Source organism: Acomys minous (assembly GCF_964271855.1).
Source record: "Acomys minous genome assembly, chromosome: 4".
Taxonomy (NCBI): Eukaryota; Metazoa; Chordata; class Mammalia; order Rodentia; family Muridae; genus Acomys; species Acomys minous.
This window is the reverse complement of record NC_140486.1, coordinates 62,071,862-62,097,881: the sequence shown is the minus strand read 5'-3', so window position 1 is coordinate 62,097,881 and position 26,020 is coordinate 62,071,862. Positions and strand designations below refer to the sequence as shown.

At 41.1% G+C, this 26,020-nt stretch overlaps 1 protein-coding gene and 1 long non-coding RNA gene across 5 annotated transcripts in view; one reads left to right on the top strand and one right to left on the bottom strand.

Moving 5' to 3' along the window:
- The window catches only part of ASXL3 (ASXL transcriptional regulator 3), a 182,225-nt gene that overhangs the window by 145,405 nt on the left and 10,800 nt on the right, over positions 1 to 26,020 (top strand). For both annotated transcript variants that reach the window (XM_084780434.1, XM_084780433.1), the window contains 3 exons: positions 15,809 to 15,905; positions 18,863 to 18,968; positions 23,087 to 25,037. In XM_084780434.1, coding sequence (XP_084636560.1) covers positions 15,809 to 15,905; positions 18,863 to 18,968; positions 23,087 to 25,037 — 2,154 coding nt within the window. The remainder of the gene's footprint in view (positions 1 to 15,808; positions 15,906 to 18,862; positions 18,969 to 23,086; positions 25,038 to 26,020) is intronic.
- Positions 10,483 to 23,125, bottom strand: LOC311596712. Of its 3 annotated transcripts, none has more exons than XR_014778943.1 (5): positions 23,003 to 23,117; positions 21,172 to 21,262; positions 14,160 to 14,480; positions 11,440 to 11,622; positions 10,483 to 10,982 (listed from the first exon to the last, which is right to left on the bottom strand). It is a non-coding gene; the product is annotated as an uncharacterized lncRNA (long non-coding RNA). The 3 variants fall into 3 exon arrangements; XR_014778944.1 differs by having other exon boundaries at positions 11,440 to 11,540; XR_014778942.1 differs by lacking the exon at positions 21,172 to 21,262 and having other exon boundaries at positions 23,003 to 23,125.

The window sequence follows — 26,020 nt, the reverse complement described above, 5'->3', positions numbered from 1 at the left end:
ATGTGTGTTGGATTTTGTCAAATGCTTTTTCTGCATCTAAAGAGATGGTCATGTGGTTTTTCTCTTACAGTTTGTTTATATGATAGATTACATTGATGGATTTCCGTATGTTAAACCATCCCTGCATGCCTGGAATGAATCCTACCTGGTCATGGTGGATGATGTCTTTGATATGCTGTTGTATTCACTTTGCGAGTATTTTGTTGAGTATTTTTGCTTCAATGTTCATAAGAGAAATTGGTCTGAAATTCTCCTTTTTTGTTGGGTCTTTGTGAGGTTTAGGTATCAATGTGACTGTGGCCTCATAGAAGTAATTTGGCAATGTTCCGTCCATTTCTATCTTTTGGAATAGCTTGAATAGTATCAGTATTAGCTCCTCTTTGAAGGACTGGTAGAATTCTGTGCTGAAGCCATCTGGCCCTGGGCTTTTTTTGGTTGGGAGACTATCAATGGTTGCTTCTATTTCTATAGGCGAAATAGGGCTATTTAATTTGTTTATCTGGTCTTGGTTCAATTTTGGCAAATGGAATCAGTCGAGAAATTTGTCCATTTCCCTTAAATTTTTGAATTTTTTGGCATAAATGCCTTTAAAGTAGGTTCTTACCATTCTTTGTATTTCTTCAGTGTCTGTTGTTATGTCTCCCTTTTCATTTCTGATTTTGTTAATTTGGATAGTGTTTCTCTGTCTTTTAGTTAGATTGGCTAATGGTTTGTCTATCTTGTTAATTTTCTCAAAGAACCAGCTCTTGGTTTTGTTGATTCTTTGTTCTCTTTGTTTCTAATTTATTGATTTCAGCCCTGAGTTTGATTATTTCTAGGCATCTAGTCCTCTTGGGTGTTTCTGCTTCTTTTTTTTCCTAGAGCTTCCAGATGTGTTGTTAAGTTGTTTATGTGGGATGATTCCATTTTCTTTTTAAAGGCACTTAGTCCTATGAATTTTCCTCTTAGCACTGCTTTCAATGTGTCCCACAGATTTGGGTATATTGTTTCATCATTTTCTTTGAATTTCAGGAAGTCTTTAATTTCTTCCCTTATTTCTTCCATGACCCATGTGTCATTAAGTAGAAAGTTGTTTAGTTTCCACGTGTTAATAAGCTTTTTGTTATTTCTGTTGTTGTTGAAGTCCAGCCTTAGACCATGGTGATCTGATAAGATACAAGGTATTATTTCAATTTTCTTGTATCTGTTGATGTTTGCTTCGTGATCAACTATGTGATCAATTTTAGAAAACGTTCCATGGGGTGCTGAGAAAAAGGTATACTCCTTTGTGTTTGGGTGGAAAGTTCTGTAGATATCTGTTAGATCCATTTGATTCATGACATTGGTTAATGAGGTTATTTCCTGGCTTAGTTTTTGAATCAAAGACCTATCCTTGAGTGAAAGTGGGGTATTGAAGTCTCCCACTATTAATGTGTGGGTATCAATAAGTGGGGCAAGCTTTGTTAATAACTCTTTTACAAGTGTGGGAGCCCTTGTATTCGGAGCATACATGTTCAAAATCATGATGTCTTCTTGGTTGACTTTACCTTTGATGAGTACGAAGTGTCCATCCTCATCTCTTTTGATTAATTTTGGTTGAAAATCTATTTTATTAGATATTAGAATGGCTACCCCAGCTTGTTTCTTGTGACCATTTGCTTGGAATATTTTCCCCCAACCCTTTACTCTGAGGCAATGTCTGTCCTTGTGGTTGAGATGTGTTTCTTGAATGCAGAAGAATGTTGGATCGTGTTTATGCAACCACTCCATTAGTCTGTGTCTTTTATTGGAGAATTGAGACCATTGACATTGAGAGATATTAATGACCAGTGATTGGTAAGTCTCTTCATTTTTGGTATTTGTAACAGTCAAGATTTTGTGAGGTTGTGATTTTGCAATGGTATAGTTACCTATTTCCTATGTATTTTTGGTTGTAGTTTGACCAGTTGGGGTGGAATTTTTCTTCTAGTAACTTCTGTAAAGCCGGATTTGTGGCTAGGTACTGTTTGAATTTGTTTTGTATTCGTTTCTTAAATGGCTTCTTCTTCCCCCACCCCTGCCTCCTTCCTCCTTCTCTTTCTCATCCTCTAAGTTTTCCTTCTCTTCCTCTTCTTTGATAACTAGCCTTTTACATACTGTTCTTACTCCATCAATGATCTGCATGGCAAGCCCAATGTTCACTTTTATTTTGAGATGATATCTTTTCATGGTATCCAAGCTGGTTGTCACCTCAGTGGTCTTCAATTAGGTCATCCTGCCTCTGCATCCAGAGAAGCTAGGATGACAGGCCTGTGCACCAGGCACTACCTGGGACGACTCTTATTTCATGTAGCCATCAGAGGAAGGGCCTATCACCACTCCCATTTTGTGTCAGAAGCAAATCACGTTTTCTTCATGCACAAAAACAGACAGGAATTATATGAGTTTTCCACGCATAAGAGCAGCAGTTTCCAACTTGTGGGTCATGACTCCTTTGGAGTCAAATGATGTTTTTTCACAGGGGTCACCTAAGACCATCAGAAACCACAAATATTTACATTGCAATTTATAACAGTAGTAAAATTACAGTTAAGAAGCAGCAATAAAAATAATTTTATGGTTGGGGGTCAGCACAAAATGAGGAACTGTATTAAAGAATTGCAGCATTAGAAGGGTTGAGAACCATTGCACTGGAGGTATTTATAGCGGACAGATGATCTGTCAAACCCTCTAATAAGTTGACTTATTGACTTGTTTATCCATCTATCCATTTATTTACTTATTTACTTTGAGACAAGATCTCATTATATAGCCACTGGCCTGAAAGTCACATTTCTCCTGTCTAAGCATCCCACTAAATAGTTATTATTAGCCTGCACTGTTAGATTAGGATAGATGGTGTCCACGTGGACGTAAAAGCAAGCAGACAGGCAACTCCAGAAGCAGACTGCCCTTTCATCAGAATAGTGAAGTGCACCAGTCTCTCCTCAGGAGTGGTGGCTGTGGACATGCACTACAAGGACTTGAGGTTTATAGAACAGAAAAGAGTTTGGATGGAGGAGGCCATCAGTTAGCTCCTCTGTGTTTGCAGAATGGTGGATGCGAGGGAGGAGAGCTTTCTGGGTTTCTGGATCCCCCAAGAGTTCACAGGTGTTATCAGCAATGATGTCAGCTTTCCTGGCCAGAGCTTCTTAGTCCACCTGAGGCTTTTACATCATTAGGCCTTCATTAATGTCCTGAGAGTATCCTCAAACACAGGGCTGTTCAGTACAATTTGTGTGTGTTTATTCATTTACTCCTTACTAAAACTCTGAAGCACATTACTAGCAGTCCCAAACTAACTGATGATGGAGCTGAACTGCAGAGAGGTGAACTCCATGCACTGAAAATGTCCAACCAAAAGGTACTAGAGCAACAGCAGCAGCAATGATGAACCTGCTGCCATGTTTTCTCTCCTCTGCCACACATGCATCCTTGCTGTGCACGACCAACAGTCCTCAGCAACCTGGCTGGTCTGACTGTGGTATTCTCAGCTCCTAGCATCCACCTGACCAAAAAGAACAGCTAAAATACCCACATGTAAACTGACAGAAAGCTCTTTAGTATCATACTAAGGGCTATATCTTGCCTTGATACTTGGCTTGAATGTTTACAACCCTCTGTCATGTTTATATTTTATAATGTGTATATCACACACACATACACACACACAAACACACACACACATATATATACAATATATATATATATATACAATAAATATATATATATATTTATACCCACATACACACATATATGAATTGAAAACCTAACTAGTGTGGCCTTAGAGAGCATGATCGGATGATGACCTTAGCTTGACTGAAGTTAGATAGCAAGGCGACATAATCTGTGAACCAGGAAATGGGCTTTTCCAGACCCCTAATCCACAGACACTGCAATGTTAAGTGTCTCTAGCCTCCAAAATTGAGAAGTCAATTTTAGTTGTTTATAAGCTACCTGTCTGTGGAATTTTGTTATAACCATGAATACAGAATGAGGCCTGGGTCGTTGCAAGCATTAAATTAACAGCAGTTGTTACTGTTATGGGTTCTAGGTTTTATTGAACAATAAAGAGAAGAGGCCGTTATTAACCTGGGGATGGGCAGCAGCAGGTACAGTAGAGAGATGTTTAAAAGGCCACAAAGAAGGAAACAGAGGCAGAATAGAGCCGAAGTCTGGAGCTTCTCCTAACATCCACACCCCTCTGAGAGTTTCTCTTGTTTCGCCAACATTGAGTTCTTTCCTTTTCCACTCCAGGGCCTAGGCCCTTGTGGAAACAGAAGCTGTCTGTCCATTTCATGGTTCCTGGCATGTAGTTGATGCTGCTGGAGTGTTTGTTAAAGAAACGAGTGACTAATAGATAGTCGCTTAAACACAGCTGTTCAGAGTCTTACAAATAGAAACAGTGACTCACTGTTCTCACTACGTTATAACATAACCTTGTTTTATCTCTGTGAGAACATGAGCTTGAGTTTCTCCAGCGAGAACATTCATGTTCTGTGTAATGGCTGAGTGCATCTGAATGCCTGCTTTCCCCCCCTTCTCCTCCCACTGGAATAAATTAAAGGGGACACTGCCTTTTAATAAACATGCACAAGCTGAGTGTGTTGGTGAAGACCCAGATCGAGAACTCTGGAGATTGAGTCAGAGGGATCAGGAGATCAAGTTCATCTTTGGCTATATATGTGAGTCAAAGCCAATCTAGGCTACAGAAGTGATCCTATTGTAAAAGCCAAAAAAAAAAAAAAAAAAAAGAAAGAAAGAAAGAAAGAAATAGAGAGAAGAGAGAGGGGGAGAGAAATCTTACATGTACACATTTGTTTATTTGCTAAGACTTGCTCAGACTCTATTATCTGTCTTTCCTCATGTTGAAAACACCACTTCTTGTAAGTGCCTATCAGATGGCCCTAAGTTATGGCCAACAGTGGTCTACAGATTTGTAAAGTACATGCTCCATGCATATCAAAGCTTTCTATGCTAATTTTAGATTAACGCTTCCTCTGTCAGAGCTTATTCTTGCCTTTAGATGTCTTTATTTTATTTATTTTTACTGATTCTGCCACAAGCGACCTTTCGTCTGAGCAGGCTTCTGAAGGATTATTGAAGTTAGCCCCCACTGTGTTGCAAATTAAGGGCAGTTTATTATTTAAAGGGGCTCAGAATATTAAAAGTATAGGACAATGTCCCTGGACAGTAACTATTTTTTCTGATATTGCTGAGGAGAGCCACTGAAAACTCAGCCAAGCTTCCTAGTGGACACTCAGTTACTGAGCCCACCCACAACCCAGTACTGAGCTTCTACTTTGCCATTTGTATTCTAGAGATTTCTATGTCCTTCAGACCGTGATTTTCTTATTGTATGAGCTGAAATTAAAAACTGAAATTCTGAGAAAAACTTTTGATAGTCCTTTTAGAAAAAAAATTCATTTTCCTGGTCACTGAGACTGGAAAATTACTCTCCCATGTGTCTTGTTCTATGAGATGGCCTCCCCAACATCTGGTTAATTGTCATAACAGAGTTGAATGTGCATACTGCAGGCCAGAATTTTATTCAGGTGCTTAAGTTATTTACAAAGTGGATTTTCAGAGAGAAATGAGTATGTGTGTCTGTGTATAATGTATACTTATAAATGCATGCACATGTAATATATAATCCATGTGAGTTCATATATATATATATATATGTATATATACAGTACACACACACAAACACAGTTTATGTTGTTTGTTATAAGGGTGAAGAATCATTTTATATAAGTCTAGGTCCCATTTTGCCACTTGAGAATCTTTTTTGCTTTTGGAGCCCATTTTCTATGCATCTACCCAGATCTCAATAATCACATGTCCCATACTCTGGCCCCTTCCTCTGCTGGAAAACCTTCTAGTTCAAAATGACACCTGGCCTCTTCCGTGGCACAGCGGGTCGAGCTCCCACTCTGCTCTGCTGAACTCGGTATCACGTGAGTTCTTCCTGGTGTTGAGCACCTATCACAAAAGCAGCAGGCAGTGGGAAGAAAAGAAATCATCTAGGCATGGAACAGGGGAGGCTTTTATTATGAAAATCAGCTTTGAAACTCTGTCATAACAATTATGACACAAAAGCTTTCCACTTTTCCATCTAAATGTTGATTTTTTTCATAATATTTTCTCTCCGAAGTTTCTCTTTTGTTCACTTTAGTTTGATTCTGTGCATTTTTTAAAAAATTGGCTGAAAGGATGAAAATGACATAACTTTACCAAGTTCTTGTATGTCTTTATGTCTGTATAATGAAAATCTCATTTTAAAAAAACCCTGCTTGTGCACATGAAGATTAAAAAAACAGAAAATGATGAACTTGTCTGCAATGAATTTTAAATGTTTATTTATTTGTTGAGAATTTAATAAATATGTACAATGCGTTTTTATCACATCTACACCCGAATCCCTCCCTCCGACTCCTCCCAAGCCCTCTGTTCAGTATACCTCCCTCCCAACCTTTTGTTCTCTTTCTGTATAACCTGCTGAGTCTACTTACTGCTGCCTGTATGTGTCTGAGTGTGGGGCTACCCGATAGAGCATGGGAAGACTAGGAGGAATCATGTCCCTGATGAAGAATTGCTCTCTATATCCTGCACCCACCATCTGTCAATAGCTGCCTCGATGTGGGCGGGACTTCGTGACCACTTTCCTTACCCGTGCTGGAATACTGACCGGCTTGATCTGGTCCAGGCCTTAGGCAAGGAAGTCCAGCTACAAGGAGCTCATAAGGGTGACAGTCCTGGCATATCCAGAAAACTGTTTCACATCAGGCCTCCCTTATGCCTGTTTCTTACAGTCTTTCTGTCCTGTCTCCCACACTGTTCCCTGTACCTTGGGGGTGGGAGGTGAACATGTGATAAAGATGTCTAATTCAGAGATGAGTCACAGTGCTCTGTCCAGTTGTGACAGTGTAGTTGCTGTCATTTTTCAAGTTTTTTCCCATTATATATGATTACTTTGGATATTTAATTCTGATGTTCTGGCAATTTCTTTTAAAGGAATTCCCGAAATTTGTGGATAAATGGATTGAGCTAGAAATGATCATAATGAGTGAATTAACCCAGAAGCAGAAAGACTCAAATGGTATATACTCACTTATATCTGCATATTAGCCCAAGGGGCATGTCCCACGAAAGCCTTCACTTACCAGGAAACTGGGACAGAGGGGAGGACATTCTAGTGGGACTCTAGATGAGAGAAGCATGGGAGAATGGCAAAGTAGAAGGATCCAGAGGGTCCTAGAAGCCTACAAGTAGAACATTATGATAGATAGATTTGGGCTCAGAGGTCCCGCTCAAACTAAGGCACCAGCCAAGGACAATACAGGCGGTAAACCTTAAACCCCTACCCAGATCTAGCCAATGGACAGAACACTCTCCACAGTAGAGTGGAGAGTGGGATATGACTTTCTCACATACTCTGGTGCCTCACCTTTGACCATGTCCCCTGGAGGGGGAGACCTGGTGGCACTCAGAGGAAGGACAGCAGGTTACCAAGAAGAGACTTGATACCCTATGAACATATAGAGGGGGAGGTAATCCCCCTTAGGAACAGTCATAGGGGAGGGGAATAAGGGGAAAATGGGAGGGAGGGAAGAATGGGAGGATACAAGGGATGGGATAACCACTGATATGTAACAAGAATAAATTAATAAAAGAGAAAAAAATAAATAAATTTTTTTCAAGTCCAGATGCTAAAAATGGGTATTTCATATGAAGCATGCACAAACAAACATTCATTAGACTTAAGTGGCTTGCTCCTGGCTGTCCTCACACAGTACTGTGTCCTTCCCCTGACTGTTTTCTCGGGGAGTAACTGTTCCACGAGATATTGAAAATTGCTCAGTGAGAGGATTGCAAGCTGATAAGTTTTGTAGACAGTGCATAATCTGTCCTTATAAGAAGTTCCACTGTATTAGAGGATGTGTATAATTAAAAAGAAAGAAAGAAAGAAAGAAACTTAATAGTAGGCACAAACTGTAATTTTTGGAAGAAAAGCATTCTTTTTAGATGCATTTACCTAAAATCGTCTACTATATTGGCTGCTTTGGAAGGCACAGCTTGGGTAATATTGACTTAGTCTAATTTTGAAAATAATTCTCAAATATCATTTGCAAAGCATGCTTTAGCACATTCTTCTCCTGTTTCTTTTAATGATCCTCTACCTCTCTTCTCTATCAATAGCCTCTTCTAATTTTATGCATTTTCATGTAATTCTGAAGAAAACAATTCCCTCTTTCAGGTGAAACTTGACCATACATAATCAGTCTCCGGGACCATCAGCATCCCACTCAGGGGTAGGATATGAACCTGAGGAGCCACTTTTTAGAGAAAACAGAATTCTCTCACTTTAACTCACACCAGTTCTTGACCAAATAGGATAGAAGTGACTCAGTGACAATGGCTCACAGGTCATTGTTTTCCAGTATGACACTGTTAGAATTAGTGTCCCGCTTAGTGTCATGTTTGGTTGCCTTTCCTCTAAAGACCGTATTGATTATTTCTTAGTGGAAACAGCAGCTTGCACAGTGTTCTACATGCTATGTTAACCTAAGTAATTCTAAGTGTTTTGATGAGTGTTAGCACACTCACAATACACATCATTCTTCCAACTCTCCCTCCCCTTACATCTGAGTTAGCTCATCATTTCTCTAGTGCTCCCTCCATTTATATCTGTGCTAGCTCATCATTTCCCCAGTGCTCCCTCCCCTTATTTCTGAGTTAGCTCATCATTTCCCCAGTGCTCCCTCCCCTTATTTCTGAGTTAGCTCATCATTTCCCCAGTGCTCCCTCCCCTTACATCTCAGTTAGCTCATCATTTGCCCAGTGCTCCCTCCTCTTATATCTGAGTTAGCTCATCATTTCCCCAGTTCTCCCTCCCCTTACATCTGAGTTAGCTCATCATTTCCCCAGTGCTCCCTCCCCTTATTTCTGAGTTAGCTCATCATTTCCCCAGTGCTCCCTCCCCTTACATCTGAGTTAGCTCATCATTTCTCTAGTGCTCCCTCCATTTATATCTGTGCTAGCTCATCATTTCCCCAGTGCTCCCTCCCCTTATTTCTGAGTTAGCTCATCATTTCCCCAGTGCTCCCTCCCCTTATTTCTGAGTTAGCTCATCATTTCCCCAGTGCTCCCTCCCCTTACATCTGAGTTAGCTCATCATTTCCCCAGTGCTCCCTCCCCTTACATCTGAGTTAGCTCATCATTTGCCCAGTGCTCCCTCCCCTTACATCTGAGTTAGCTCATCATTTCCCCAGTTCTCCCTCCCCTTACATCTGAGTTAGCTCATCATTTGCCTAGTGCTCCCTCCCCTTACATCTGAGTTAGCTCATCATTTCCCCAGCGCTCCCTCCCCTTATATCTGAGTTAGCTCATCATTTGCCGAGTTCTCCCTCCCCTTACATCTGAGTTAGCTCATAATTTCCCCAGTGCTCCCTCCCCTTACATCTGAGTTAGCTCATCACTTGCCCAGTGCTCCCTCCCCTTACATCTGAGTTGGCTCATCATTTGCCCAGTGCTCCCTCCCCTTACATCTGAGTTGGCTCATCACTTGCCCAGTGCTCCTTTCCTTGACACCCATGATTCCGCTTGCTCTGTTTCTCTGCCTATCTCTGTGGTTTTGCTTCTTACTCCCGATAGCACCTCCCTCTCCTCCCCACTTTTTATTATAAGGGTTCTTCACAGCTCCACGTGAAGCCCCTTTATATTTTGATTGCTAATCCTTGGATATTCTCATACATAACTACTTACAACTAGGGCTTCTTGGCTAATAATCCCCAATCTAATTGCTCCTTACTACTGAGATTTTTTACAAAACAAGAAAAAAAAAAAAAAGAAAATGGTGCTAAAGACTATGTTGATCTTGGTGGTCTATGATCTCACCATTTGGAAGATGAAGGAGCAAAGTGTGTGTGTGTGTGTGTGTGTGTGTGTGTGTGTGTGTACGTAAATCCTCCATCCTGGAAACAAAGTTATTCACTGAACCTAGGGTTACTTAGGTTGGCAACAAGCCCTAGTTATCCTTCTGTCTCTAGGTGGGCACGAGATTGCATGTGTGGACGACTATGCCATTTATCTCATCCAACCCCAGCTCCTATCATGTTTCTCATGAGTTATAACAATCACTACATAAGTAATATCTCTCGGTAGTCCTTGTTTTCTACTGTTGTTCAATATGGTGCCAATAGCCAGCCACACAGCTGCTCATGACTGGCGATGTGGCTGCTTTGTGTTGAGATGGTCCATTAACACACAGACAACTGAATAGTTGCATTTTCAAAGAGAATATAAAAATTTGCACAATAGATAGTTGAAATTAGTTATATGTTGAAATAACATATTAATTGGTCAAGATAAATAAAGTGTATTTTTAGAAATAATTCCATATTTCTTTTTTCTTTTCTAATGCACAGACAAAAATTAAATTCACACATGAAACTTGTTTTATTTCTGTCTTCTCTGCTCTAGAGTATTTCTACAAAAAAATATGTCTGAACTGGCTCTTTGAAATATTAGATTTTATCATCACTAGCTTTCTGGGTCCATCAGTGGACAGGACAAGCTCAATGCTACATGGAATCCAGACCCAGTAGGTCCTGTTGCTGGCCATGATATTGGACTGCTTTGCCCCTTCCTCTCCCCTCCTGAGGACTCTGCTTTTATTTCTTACCTTGCTCTTTACCAAGGATGCCCTTTCCCACTTCCTCCAAGTGAGGTTGCAGTTAGTTCCATATTAACAGTCATGGAGGCTGCCCTAATCCAGTCTAAACCAGCACCCTGCTTATCTACGGGCATTAACTTGGCTCTTTTCATCAAGTTTTGACTTCACATTGAACAGCTCTCCAATGTCTATAGAATGACGTCTATGCTGCTTGTGCTTCTAGATTCAATGTTGTTTTCCCGTTTTCCATTTCCAGCATACTTCTCACATTCCTCTAATAGGTGCTCTTATTGTGTTGGGAAATCACCTGGAAGAGGTACAAAATAAGAAATAATAAAAAGAAAATAGCATTAAAAAATATATTGAGTGTGGTGGCCTATGGTGTTAGCACTTGGGAAATGAAGGAGCGTTAGCTTTAGGATGAAACCAGCCTGAGCTATATGAGACTCAGCCCCCCCACCCTCTGCATAATTTAAAGGATTATTTTATTAAATGTGAGTCCAACTATTAAATAGCATTGCATAATACTTGTTTAATGCTTTGAGTTCTACTTGACACCTATAATGCCTAAGTGTTTTTGTCACTGTTTTGGGTCATTTTGTTTTGTTTTTTATTTTTTCAAATGGGATTTCACATTGGAGACCAGGTCGGCCTAAAACTCACAGTAATCCTCCTTCCCAAACCTCACAAGAATGTGATTACAGGCATGTATTAACACAACCAGCTTATAATAACCAACACCAAAGATAAATGATTAAACTCACCAAGAAAGAATTTAAATCATCTCAGAATCTGTGCTTGAACACATTTCTCCTTCCTCTTATTTTCCTTAAGGAAATCATTTTGGTCAGTTGTTTTCTTGCTACTTTAAAAGAAATCACAGCAGATCAATAGCTTAGCTAGATAGTTCATCATGAGACAAGAATTTTTTTCCAGGATGAATGTTTCTACCATGGCTAATAAAAAAAAAACCAGAATTTATAGCCCATCAATAAATAAGTAACCTTTCAGAAATGTTTATTGTTCTAGTTCATTAATGCGTTATGTCTTTCAGACAGTATTTTTAAAGGCCATAAAATTAATAGTGTATTTTAAAAGTTTTATTGGCACACATTTCCTAAGTCTATTTTAGCCATGGTGTTTAATTGTGCTGTCTCACATAGGCTGCGAACCTTACTTTTCATGTACTTTCTATTTGAAAAGAAAATGATTCCCCTCTGGCGCTCGCTTCCATGTTCTAGAATATGTTTATATCCCACTTGCATTTTTATGTGCTCCGATCTTGAGAGTCTGTCAGACCTAACCCTGGATCTGCTGGTTCTTTGTGTCTTAAAATTAGTAACCAAGCAAGTCCCTAGCCTGGAAGAATGTATGAAACAGAAATTCTTTATGTTGGCTGCCAGAGATAAATTTCAGATCTCTCACTAACCAAAATAATGGTAGCAAGAAACCATCATGGAGAACACTGGAGATGCTGCAAATCACACAGGCTGTTGAGACATCAGTGGCATGTGTATTCCTAAACGCAGGACACTTCTCTGTGCCATATGCACATGAACTCCTCAGTGCACAGGTGCCTTTGCTTTGTGAGGATGTGCCCTTCACCTGCCAATATTACTTTAAATCCACCGGTGAACCAAAGGTCCCATTTCCATTTTCACCTTTCTCAGTGGAATAGCTTTTCTTGTGCCTCACGGAGGACCTCATGCAGCCTTTGTCCACATTTCAGGCTTAGAGGCACATCCACTAGACATACTGGCAACACTTCAGGAAGATGTGCTTGGCTTCAAGGGAGACATCTTTAACCTCCTCCTGCCAGAGTGATGCTGGGAGGTTTTAGCGCTTCCTCTGGCATGTTCACAGTGCATTTGCCTCCTTGACCCCAAAGACCTTCACCAGTACTGAGCATCGCCACCACTTAGCTTCCTTTGATCATCTGTCCCCTAACTCTTCTAATAGCCTTTACTAATGCCTCCATATCCACTTCCCCTTTCTTTTTCATCTTTATGCATTCCTAAAGCCACCTTTGCAGGCATAGCTCTCTTAGACTTTTCTGAGATGTCAACAATTTAGAGGAGTTCTTGTTTCCTAAAATAGAGCCTCATGGATTCCCTTTCTTGTGTCTCAACCTGGAAAGTGTCATGATATGTAGCAGTGAACTGAAGTGGACACTTAGACCTGGAGACCACTAACTTACAACTTCTTATTTACTTGAAAACACTCCCTAGGTCAGTCCCAGGTAGAGATTGAAGTCCACATTCTTTGGCTTCACCCTGGCTTCCCATAGACCCGCATTGTTCCCAGATTATTCCTGAAGGTTGTCTTCGAGGCGCCTGAGCTTGAGCAGAAGCCCAAGACTTTTATGAACTTGGGTAGAAGTAGGGCATGGCGTCATTTTCCTGGCTGGTTTGCCTTGCATGGCCTTTAGGATCTGGATGGAGCTTCAACAGTGCTGGCTTCATTCTAGCTCTCAGAGCCCTTGCGCTGCCTTCCATGAAGGCTACTCAGTCACAGATTCTTGCAGGGGGAATAAATTTATGGGAGGGAGGCAGGAAGGAACAGGAGTAATAACCGCTGGGTGAGCTACAAGCTGCACTAGTCTGAAGCTGGACTTCATTTCTGCCTGACACTCCTCCTATCCCCTCTGAAGCCTGGTAGTAGACTTCTGCTAGTAGACCTGGTAGCAGGACCCACATCTGTTATCACCCCTGAAGAGTCCGATCCTGTGGCGGTCTTGGCACTAATCATAGTTGTGATTCTACTTTGCATGCACCAGGAGATGTGCCGGCAAATGCCCAGGGTTGCCAGCATCCTCCTACCTGCCCCTCTCTGGAACAACAGCCTTCTCCCCTCTAGACGATCCCATTTGTGTAGTAGGGCTTCTTTGCCTCGTGGTCCCACCACATGAGAGATGCATGGTATCCAGGCAAAGCATAGCTACCATAGTGTTTTTAACTCCATTGCTTTGTCTGCTAGTAGAATATTTTCTAACCTGCTAATATGGTTTTGCCTCCACATTGCATTTAGAGATATTTGAAGACACCTTTAGATGTTGCATCTTAGAAAGGGCTTGCTATTGATAGGTAGCATTCTGCTAATTTTTCCTACAATGTACAGGGCATTCATGACTCCCAAGTAACATTAGTGCCAAAATGAGCAACATGCCCCAGTAGAAGGGATTCACCCAGGGTAGAGGTGGGCTTCTAATATCAATAAAATGTAGAGCTTAAAGGACAAGCTGCACACAAAAGGCAAGTGGGTACTGGGACAGACTTATTCTATGCTTAGCTCTAAGATGCTCATATCCTAGCCATTGGAAGCTTATCTCCAAGAACCATCTAATGGTCCAATGGTTTGACAGAATTCTAAAAATAATATTCTAGAATTATCCAGCCAAAAGAAGGATGGCAGGGTGTGTTTCCCAAAAGGTGGGGACCTGGTCATGCTGGCCATACAGCTATACCATGGCTACTAAGTCGCTTACCGTAAAAGTCATTGTACCCAAATGCCTGTCAGGAAGCACCCTAAGGAAGGCTTTATCTTGGCTCACAGCTTGAGTGTCCAATTCATCATGGTAGGGACATCCATTGCAATGAGCAGCATGAGGGGGCTGATTACAAAGCACCTCTAGCAAGATGGAAATGACTGTTGCCTGGCAGCTTCTTTTCTTCTTCGCATTTCAGCTCCATCCCATGGAGTGCTGCCACACATATATGTAGAGCGAGTCTCTTTGTATTAGTTAGCACAATCCAGACACATCTTCCCAGGCATGCCCAGAAGTTTGCATTCTAGATGATTCCAGATTCTGTGGAAATGACAGACAGTATTAATCATCCCAGCCACACAGAGTACAGATGAGTGGTAAGGCTCTAGAGGAAACAGAATAGCTTGCTCCAGGTAGCATACGTGTAAACCTTAAGGAGAGGGATATTTTTTTTCTTCATTATTAGCACCCACACTAGGACCAGGTAAGTAAGCTCACATTGGTGACCTGAAAAGTGTTAAATAATGGAGAAAAATGGAGAATAAGCAATTGGTACAGGAAATGTTGTGTAAAATCGTTCAGAACATTGCATATTGAAGCGGCTGCCAGTTTCTTCTTAGATGGAGATGATAAGAATCCATCTGTTGCCCTCGTGTTGTCAGCCCTCTCACGCCCCTGATGTTCAGCCTTCTCTCGGCTTGATCCTCCATGGTCCAGTCTAGAACTGGAGAGTATGTGTTTTCAGAATCCATATTCCTCTTTACTCCTGAATGTTGTCTGATGATCTGTTCATGCGGTCATTACATTAAATCTTTAAGGTGATTATTATTTATGTGGCTGAAGACAGCGTGTAGAAAGAATAATAAAAAAAATGAATATATGACATCTCATTGTGTGCTGGTAAGAAAACACTTGCTGCCATGCCTGATGTCATGGGTTTGATCACCGGGACCCACATGGTGGAAGAAGAGAAACAACTGAGCAAAGCATCCACTGACTTCCACATCCACACCACAGTGTGCACACAACACACCCACATGCACCCACATGCACACTCACTGGCTTTTCACACACACATGCACATATACCCACATGTGTACACACACTCATACAAATTACTTGAGAGATTCCTCTTATGCCACCTATATGAGAGCACATGGTTGCTCATTGTGTAGGTGCTGGCAATATGGAAAACGACCTCGTCGTTATGTTGTCCATGCCACACCAATTCAACATCTGGAAAAGATTTGTCCTCCATTAATGCCCACCTATGCATCCCCTCAGCCTATGTCTTTCAGCCTTCTTTATTCCCAGTCTCTTTTGCCTATCGGTTTGACAATGTTTCATCTTATCCTCTATAGTCGGCCCACAATTACAGTCAGGCACAGCACTAATTGTCTATGTGCTATAAGTCAGCGAACAGAATGTGTGTGACTGATTCCTCAGGAGTCATCTTTTGTTGAGCTCCTTTTCCTTTCCTTCCTTCTTTCTACATCAGTCCTTAGCATGCGTACACACACACACACACACACACACACACACACACACACACACACACACAGAATACTGCTCAATTTTTATTTCTCTTTTGCATGCTTTCACTTTGAATTATTTCTGATGGACTATTGTTTTGTTGGCTTATTTCCTAGATGGGAAGTGATGGAATTTTACGCCTCAGTACTTCAGCTCTAAATAATGAATTCTTTGCATATGCAGCACAAGGGTGGAAACAGCGACTGGCAGAAGGTAAATTTCAGTTTCCTGTTATTATGTGACATGCTAAAGCATGGCACTATATTAGGGAGTGTACCTGTTCTGCTAGAGCCCACATACTATATTGTGCTGAGTATGCATGATCTGCTCGAGTACATATGGTAGCAATACATTCTGTAAAGAACAAACACACTGCAAGAGTACACACAGTGCTAGAGCACACACACTGTGCTAGAGTACACACACTGTGCTGGAGTACACACACTGTGCTAGAGTACACACACTGTGCTAGAGTACACACACTGTGCTAGAGTACACACTCTGTGCTAGAGTAAACACACAGTGCTAGAGTACACACACAGTGCTAGAGTATACACACAGTGCTAGAGTATACACACAGTACTTGAGTACACACACTGTGCTAGAGCACACACTTTGTGCTAGAGTACACACACTGTGCTAGAGTACACACACTGTGCTAGAGTACACACACTGTGCTAGAGTACACACTCTGTGCTAGAGTACACACACAGTGCTAGAGTACACACTCTGTGTTAGAGTATACACACTGTGCTAGAGTACACACACTGCTACAGCACACACACTATGGTGGAGCTCATACACTGTAGAGTACAGACACACTGTAGCATACACACAGTGTATAGTGCACACACTGTGGGGTGAACCTTCACATGCTGTACTGAGTTTTATATAGTCCTCTGACTTCCAAATCCTCTCCCAATCATCCCGGAAATGCATTTTCACTTTGTACAATTCTACATCCTTTTCTAAAGTAACTCACTAATTCTTTGACAATAATGACCATTTTTAATATCAGACATTTTTTGAAGAATGTGTGAAATATCACAGATTTTTACATACATTTTGTTACATAACATAATTTATTTGAAATTATAACTGTTTAATTCATTGTTTTCTAAATGCCCTGGATTCTAAGGAAACACTGAGACTCTCTTACCCTGAAGTGTCTGTCATCATTTCCTTCCTTCAAACTCAACCCAAGCTTTTGGAAAGATTTAAAAACTCCAGCACTGCATATTACTCCCCTCATCCCCAGATGGGAACCTAAGATACCCCTAGGAATGCTGATCCTATAGCTCATGCCTTCTCCTCAGTCCTCATGTGCCACTTCCTGTCCTCATAGTGCATTTTATTATATTTTATTTGCACTTTTTTAAAATCCTATTTTATAGAGACTCAAAGTATATTTCAAACTGTTCCCTAGGCCACTATTCTCACAGGCCATTGACAACTTCCTTTGGGAAGTCCTTTTTCATAGTAAATAATGACATCTCCAGCATAACATTTTGAGCAGTATGCTTTCTCCGAGCACTTGGTTTATGCTATTGTCTATAAGTTTCCAGTTGTAACTGGTCCCTGCCCTTCAACTCTGGCCTTTTTTCAGTGTTTGTGGATTTCACTAGCTTGTTGCACACACACTAAATCCCAAGTGCTCTCTACTAAACCTAGAATTTTTCTTGCTTTTTTTGTCCTTCCTTCTGCTCTCTCTTAACTGCCACCCTACCCTCACACTTGGGTACTCTAAAACTAAAACTTTGACAGTACTTGGCAACTCTACTTTTGAATCTGATAGCTCTTGGCATCCCCACTGTTGCGGGCCCATTTGTTTCTGTTTGTTTGGGGTTTGTTGTTGTTGTTAATTTTTAGTTTACTCACTTTACATTCTGATTGTAGCACCCTCCCTCGTCTCCTCGTCCCACCCTCCCTTCCTCATCCCCCATCCCCCCTCCCCCCTCCCTTAGTAATCAAAAAAGTGAGAGCCCTCCTCCTCCTCTATCATCTGACCCTTGCCTAACAAGTCTTATCTAGACTACGTGTACCGTCTTCCTCTGTGGCCTGGCAAGGCTGCCCCTCCAAGGGGAAGTGATCAACAAATTGGCACCAGAGTCCATGTCAGAGGTAGTCCGTAGTCACTGTATTATGGGATGACAAGGAGACTGTGCTGCCTACCGACTACATCTGAGCAAGGGGTCTAGGTCCTCACCATGCATGGTCCTTGGTTGGTGCATCAGTTTCTGCAGCCTCCCCAACCCAGATTTTTTATTTTTGCTCCATTGGTCTCCTTGTAGAGCTCCTGTCCCCTCTAGGTCCTTCTATCCTCTAACTCATCTATAAGACTCCTGGAGCTCCACCCCAAAGTTTGGCTGTGAGTCTCAGCATCTCTTTCGATCGCCCATTGGGTGGAGTCTTTCAGAGGACTTGTAACCTGAACCATTGCTGTTCAGAATCCTCAGACAGGAGTAGTCTTGTGGTTTCTCTAACACCTTGTGACCTATCTTTTCAGACTACATACTTGTCTCTGCTCTTCCCTCATGTGATACTATGAGGAGCTCCTATCTATTGAAGGAAATGCTTGTTTCTCTTTAGAGTATGCATTGGGTAATTGGCTTCAGCCTTCCTTTCTTACTTAATTTATTCTATATTCTGCTCAAAACTGGCCACTCAAAAGGACATAAATATGCATATTCATGTCTCCATGCCTTGTGATTTAATCACTTTTATAAGCCTGATCATCCTTTAAAAGCTAACTCAAGAATCAACTCCTTAATGTAATCCTCTTTAATTGACTTAGGGAAAATTAAGTGCTGTCCTATCTCCACTTTCCATGCATATATTATTCTTATGGCCTGTACAGGGCTTGGGACAATATTTCATGGTCCATTATGTGCCTTCCACCTCCATCAGGATGATTTCCTCCAGGACAGCGGATGTACAGTTTCATTTGCAGCCCATAGCATATAATACCCTTGCCAAATGTTTTAGAGTTGTTCTAATATAAAATGACCATTTGAGCTATGTTTCTAAAGGGGATAATATTAGAAAGGTGATCATTACATTTCTTACATTTAACATCCAGCGAGGTTTACTCAAATGAATGGCATGTGGTCTTTTTGAATTGGCAGAAGACGTGACCATTTTATGTCTACTTATTTCTAATTTCTTTCTAGGAGAGTTTACTCCAGAAATGCAATTACGAATAAGGCAAGAAATTGAGAAGGAAAAGAAAACAGAACCTTGGAAAGAAAAATTTTTTGAGAGGTTTTATGGAGAAAGGTAAGTACTAGAGTTTCCTCTTAGCTCTCTTAGAAGAAAATGAAAATGCAAGTCCCTGCTTCACATGGCACCCTCATATGCTGTAAAACTTAATAAACCTGGGATAAAAGCCAATGGTCCCCCAGTGTACAAAATTGCAGGTAAAATTATAGTGGCATATCAGCACTTAAATTTTAAAAATGCGATTTCAAGGTTTATAACGTGTTCATGGAAATTCATCTTAGTTTGAAAATTACACATGAAATCCTAAAGATGTCAATTTTGGGTTTTGTAAGTGGATTTTGATAAAAAAAAATTCCCTTAGATTTTACCCAAGTATTTTCATTGATGAATATTGCAATGACAAGTCATTTAGATGCAGATAATTCTCCCACTTCCCCCCTGCAAATAGAGATTTCTCTGTGCCCAATCTAGTGTGTGCTCAGTCCTTGTGTTGGAGAGAACCTATGGTACCATCTTCCACTTTATCTCTGTAGCCCAGCTTTATTTAACATTTTGAGTGTGCATGTGTATTGTTTTGTTTTGTGTTTACCTTATAGTGTTTATGTGTATGGTCTGTGTGTGCATGAGGAATGCCTTGCCAGAGCACCAGTGTAGAGGTCAGACAACAACTGCTGGGAGTCAGTTTTTACTTTCCACCTTACAGATCCAGGGTCTTTGCCATTGTGCTGTGTGTTCTAGGCTACCTGACCCTGGAGCCGTCAACTCAGTCTCCTGTCTCTGCCACTGTAGGAATCCCCATTTATCCAGCGTTTTGCCTGGTTTCTGAAGAGCAATCTTTGGTCATCATGCTTGTACAACTTTTACCTGCTGAGCTATCTCCCTGACCATGCTTCTTGAAAACAAAAACAAAAAACAAAAAACAAACAAACAAAAAACCCCAAAAACATCGGCAACCATGTGTGTACACAGCGGGACCTGAATTGACCTGAAAGCAGTTCCCTTCCGCCTCCTGGCTAGCAGAGAGACATTTTGTGGAACGATCTTTCTCTCAAACAATCATATTTCTAGGGAAGGAGATGCCGCAGCTCTGGGTCTTTGTAGAGAAAATTGTGCTAATGTTTGCATAAAGGGTACAGTTAGGGTTTTGGGTAATGTCTTCTGTGCCATTTCATTTCATGAATTTCTCCTGTCAGTGGTTAAACAACCCTAGGAATCTCACTTGAGCTTTTCTACATAGGGAATCCATGTTGTGGGGCTGTAGTCATGCAAAGGGGCATAGCCTAGTCCATAACGTGCTTTCTGTGCAAGCATAAGCAGCCCAGTGAAGCTCCAGAACCAATGTAAAAGGTGTGTGCGGCGGCACATGTGTAATCCCAGCACTGGGAAGGTGGGGGTTACTGGTCAGCTGACCTTATATGTTTGGTAAGCTCAAAGGTCAGTGACAGAACCAGTATCAAAAGCCAAGTGGCATGTAGACACAGCACGTGCGAGAGCGAGCACGCGCGCGGGCATACACACACACACACATGCATATACACAAAGATGGGGTGGGGCAGACAGATGACTCAGCATTTAAGAGTATTTCTGGGTAATCATGAAGGTTTTAACACCCACATGAAACACTCAGCATCCTGAAAACACCTATAACTCCAAAGGATCAGATGTATTTTCCTGGTATGCACACACACACACACACACACACACACACACCTCGTGCACACACGCACACATGTAGATACATAGATACATTAGATAGATAGATAGATAGATAGATAGATAGATAGATAGATGATAGATAGATAGATAGATAGATAGATAGATAGACAGACAGACAGACAAGATAAGCCAATGTGATATCTGAGGAATATCACATGAGAGTGACCTTTACTCTCTGCATATACACCCATGTACACACATGCAGCTGCACAACCTGAAAACACACATACACACTCAAAACACAAAGAGGTTTCTGATTCAGCATGGGCCAGCCTTGGTGAATTGTCCTCATTGGTAGTACTCCTAAGCAGTGAGGTCTTTCTTTGATTGCTCTAGCAGAATCCCTAGATGCACATATACACATATGAAACTAGAGACACTTAATGCACTTTCTCAAAACTCACAAATAAGGCAGCATAGTGATATGCCTTTGTGTATTGGCACCAGCAGTGTTGCTTAAGCCCACTACATCAGAAGCCTCAGTGGAAAGTTTAAATAATCTTCAATGGAAAACATAAATATCCACACAGAATTCAAGACTCACTTGAAATATACTGATGGGGCATCTCTAGAAGCTGAGCCCAGAAATTCACAGATGCTTCCTAGGTCATGTTAAAGCCTGACAGCATTAAGAACTGTGGAAGATAAGACCAAAGCCCACGGAAGTACACGGATGTTATTTAAGGTTAGATAGGTAGTAAAGAAAATGACACTAAATATTAGGGTCTAAAAAAATGAAGCTCAATAAACTGTTCAAAATCATAATTCTCATTTAAAAATTCACAAACAGGCTGGAGAGATGGCTCAGCAGTTAAGAGCACTGACTGCTCCTCCAGAGATCATGAGTTCAATTCCCAGCAACCACATGGTGGCTCACAACCATCTATAATGTGATCTGATGCCCTCCTCTGGCCTGCAGGTGTACATGCAGGCAGAACACTGTGTACGTAATAATAAATAAGTAAATCTTTTTAAAAAATTCACAAACATGCACATTGTCTCCCAATTTCTCCCAATTACTTTCCAAATTCTCCAGCACATTTGACAAAGAAGCTTGTCACAAAAGATGACAGCAACGATATCATGAGCAACAATGTCCCATCACCTTTATCACACTCTGAAATACATGAGCATACTCTAGAGCTTTTTCTTTCTGTAGACTAGTGGTTCTCAACCTGTGGGTTATGACCCCTATTGGGATCAAATGACTCTTTCACAGGGGCCGCATATCAGATATTTACATTATGACTTATAACAGTAGCAAAATTATAGATCTGATGTCACTATGAAAATAATTTTATGGATGAGGAGGGCACCGCAACATGAGAAACTGTATTAAAGGGTCACAACATTAGGAAGGTTGAGGACCACTGCTGTAGACCATTATCAGTAGGTTATTTTCTTACTTATGACATCACTTAGCTTGTTATTTGCTCTTTACTATCTTAATTGATTCATATTGGTGAGCTAACACTTGACAGTAACTGCCTCTTTTATTGTGTTATTCCTACATTACTTAGACTCCCCATTGTATGAGAGATACATACATAGCACCAGACCCTTTTCAGTTGACTGACACAATTTCTCTTTTCATTGCTATAAGTTTTTCTAAGAATATTGCTACCCAAACCTTTTCATTTCTTACACATTAATTTGGCTTCATTTATAATGTATTCCTCTACCATCTGCTGCTTATGCTGCAACTCGGGATGAAGAAAACAGTGACTCTCTGCAAATTCTACTGTAATTCTCCTTAGCCTTGCTTTGGGACCCAACATTAGGAGAGATTCTCTTGGGGTTTTTCTCTGCTATCCAATATGGAGTAGCTTCATAATAAGGCATGCACACAGAGTTGATCGATACAAATATCATCTGGTAGAATAATTTTAATATCTCCAAGTTGTTTCATTATTCTTGATATTTAATTAGAGAATTAGATTGTAATATAAAGATTGGGTGGCATTTCTTGGATTGTTTTAAAATACCTAACCTTTGAAAATAATTTCAATTTTAAATTTTCATACAGTCCACTAAACTCTCCTTTATTTAATTATTTCCATTGCATACTTTACAATCTATAACTTTTCTATTACAAAGACATCTTTTTACTTTCTGACTTCAAAAAAGTTAGGTTTTTATTGATTTTTTTCTTGCCATATTCTCTGATTCATTGTTATTTGTAACATTCCAATTCCCTTGACTTAGTAAGATTCATATAAATCTTTGCTTATAAAACAAAGATTGTGTTTCTTTAATAGCTATAGCTTCTTTTAGGCAGAAAGGCCCCACTGGGGCTCTATCAGGAACTACTGAGCACAGATTAATCATGTGACTTAGCGGTTTTATGATTAGGAAGATACAGTAGATGTACTTACCTTTATTGAATACGGAACTTGTAAGAGATCCAGACTGAGACTTTTGTTTGCAGCTGTACAATGATATCTCTAATTTTTACTCAGATTGGGCATGTCCAGAGAAGAATCTATGAAGCTTACTTCTGGATCAAACCATGATGGAGCTGAAGGGGGTTCCTCACATGGGAACTCTGGCATTCCAGGTGCTTCTGCACAGACTGCGTTAGAAGAACAGGAACCAAAAGTCATGAAAACATCATCTTCCTCCGAGCCCGACTTCTGCACGACCATTTGTCCTATGTTAGAGGCTCCAGTGAAGGACATAATGACAGAATCAGAAACAGAAGACATCTTTATCCCCGAGGAGTCTGTGATTCAGGAGGAAGTGGCAGAAGAGGTGGAGACAAGCATCTATGAATGCCAGGAGGAAACTCACAAGACTATCCCAGAGTTTTCTGAGGAGCCGGAAAGTCCAGCCACGTCTTGTGAAGAGCCCCAGATAGCAGCCCCTGAAGATAGCTTGGAGTCCTGTGTTGTAATGAGTGATATTTTAGAAACGTTACCTCATATTGAAGTGAAGGCAGATGAGAAGTTGGAGTGTCCCCAGGAAGAGATGTCAGTTGTTATTGACCAACTAGAAATCTGCGACTCTCTTGTTCCTTGCACTTCACCTGTCACTCACGTCCCTGATGGAGAACTGAAGGAACAAGAGACCCCCACAGAGACCAGCACTATAGCCTTGAGAACAGGGCCGTCTTCTCTGGAAAGTCAGCTTCCAAACGAGGGGATTGCTGTAGATATGGAGCTACAGAGTGACCCTGAAGAACAGCTCTCAGAAAACGCTTGCGTCTCTGAGACTTCCTTCTCCTCTGAGAGCCCCGAGGAAGCGTGCGCCAGCCTTCCATCCCCAGGCGGGGAAACACAATCCACATCTGAAGAGTCGTGCACCCCAGCCTCTCTGGAAACAACGTTCTGTTCTGAGGTGTCCAGCACTGAGAATACAGAGAAGTACAACCAGAGAAACGCCACTGATGATAGCCTTCATGCATCTTTGATGTCAGAAGTATCTCCACTCGCCACCTCACCTGAGATCTCAGAAGCATCTCTGATGTCCACCTTACCTCTGACATCTGAGGCATCACCAGTGTCCACCTTACCTCTGACATCAGAAGCATCTCCAGTGTCTGATTTACCACTGACATCAGAAACTTCCTCAGTGTCTTCCACGATTCTCACCTCTGAGATGCCTTTTGTATCCGGTTTGCCAATTCCTGCGGAGATGTCTCCAATTTCTAATTCCGTGAATGAAAGGATGGTGCATCAACAGAGAAAGTCACCTTCAGAGTCTGAAGAAGCTCTCTCTCTACAGAAAGATGACCCTTCCCTTCCTACCAAGGCCCTGGGAGAGAACCTTGCCTCCCACACAAAGCCTTTGTCCAACATTCCAGAACCCATCAACGTGAGTTCTTCCATTGTGCCTGAGGCACTCCCACCTGAAGAGCTGCACAGCCAGACTCTCAGTCAGGAGCCTTGTCACCCTCACATTGATATGGAGAATCTCCATACCTCTTCTATCCCTGAACTTCTTTCTACAGAAATAGTGAAAGTTAAAAACCATAGTGTTCTACAAAGAACTGAGAAGAAAGGGGTGCCCTCACCATTGGAAGCCCCTCTTTTTCCTGAGGAGACAGAGACTAAGGGAAGTGAACTTCCGCCAGCAAAACTACAGGACAAGCAGTATCTGCCAACGGTAGAGAAGGCCCCGTTTTTAGAAGGCTCAAGAAACAAAATACATAAGCAGGCCAGTACACTGAGCCGACTGGAGACCTCGCATACTTCCAAAACATCAGAGCCCTCCAAGTCACCTGATGGGATACGAAATGAAAGTAGAGAGTCAGAGATATCAAAGAGGAAAACGGTGGAACATAGCTTTGGAATATGTAAAGAAAAACGAGCCAGGATAGAAGATGACCAGTCAGCCCGGAGCCTAACATCCAGCAGTCCACCTGAAAAAGAGCTGCCTCCACGAGAGGAGCCCAGGGTACCCCCTCTCAAGGTATGGAAGTTTAAAACAGACTGATCTGTAGATGCGGTCCCTTATTTAGAAACTTAATTTTCAAATTAATTCAGAAATTAATTAGATACTGCTTCTTTTTAAAGCTTCACATAGCAAACTAACCTAATCTACACATATTCACTCTAACATTAAATTATCTTTTTTTAAAAAAACCGGCATAGAGCAGCCTTCAGAGATGGCCAAGAACACTTACCCTTCTTGCAGAGGACCCATGTTCAGGGCCAGCATCCAAAACATGTGGCTCAAAAGCACCGGTTCCAGAGGATATGAAGCTTTCTATCCTCCATGGTACTTGCAAGTGCAATGCAGCATCACACACATACATGTATAATTGTCGATGAGCTTTAAATTGAGTCCAGGCAAGAAGATGTGAATCACCCATTGTTTGAAATCATGATTTAAGAGCAATGTGCACAGCAGGGCCTAGGCGACCCTACACACCACACAGAGCTCAGCACTTTTATAGATTTCACAGTACAGATGAAAACCTTAGGAAAGTAGGAGAGTTCCAGTATGTGAAAGCTCCAGAGGCTTGAGTAAGAAGCAGAGATGTCACTGAGAAATGAAGCTCCAACAAACACTGAACACCCACTGCCACAGCCAAGGATGAGGAACATGGCTTATGGGACACTTCTGTATATTTCTTAAGCAAATTAACAAAATCTCTTTATGAGCTGTGAGAGATTGCAATAGATAAACCAACAATGTATCGATAAATCCAAGACTTTGTTTCTAAGGTATGAAAAAGGCCTCATGCATCACTAAACTATAAAGCATTTTTGGGAAGATAACTCTACTTAGATACTTTGATTTTTATCCTGGATCAGTTTATCTTTTAAGAAAATGCATATGATAAATAAGTTGTAGGTGGGTAAGACAACTGAAAATGAAGGTTACAAATTTTGCGATGCTTGGTCATACTTATTTGTCTATGCCAGTTTATGTTTATACAGTGGATAATT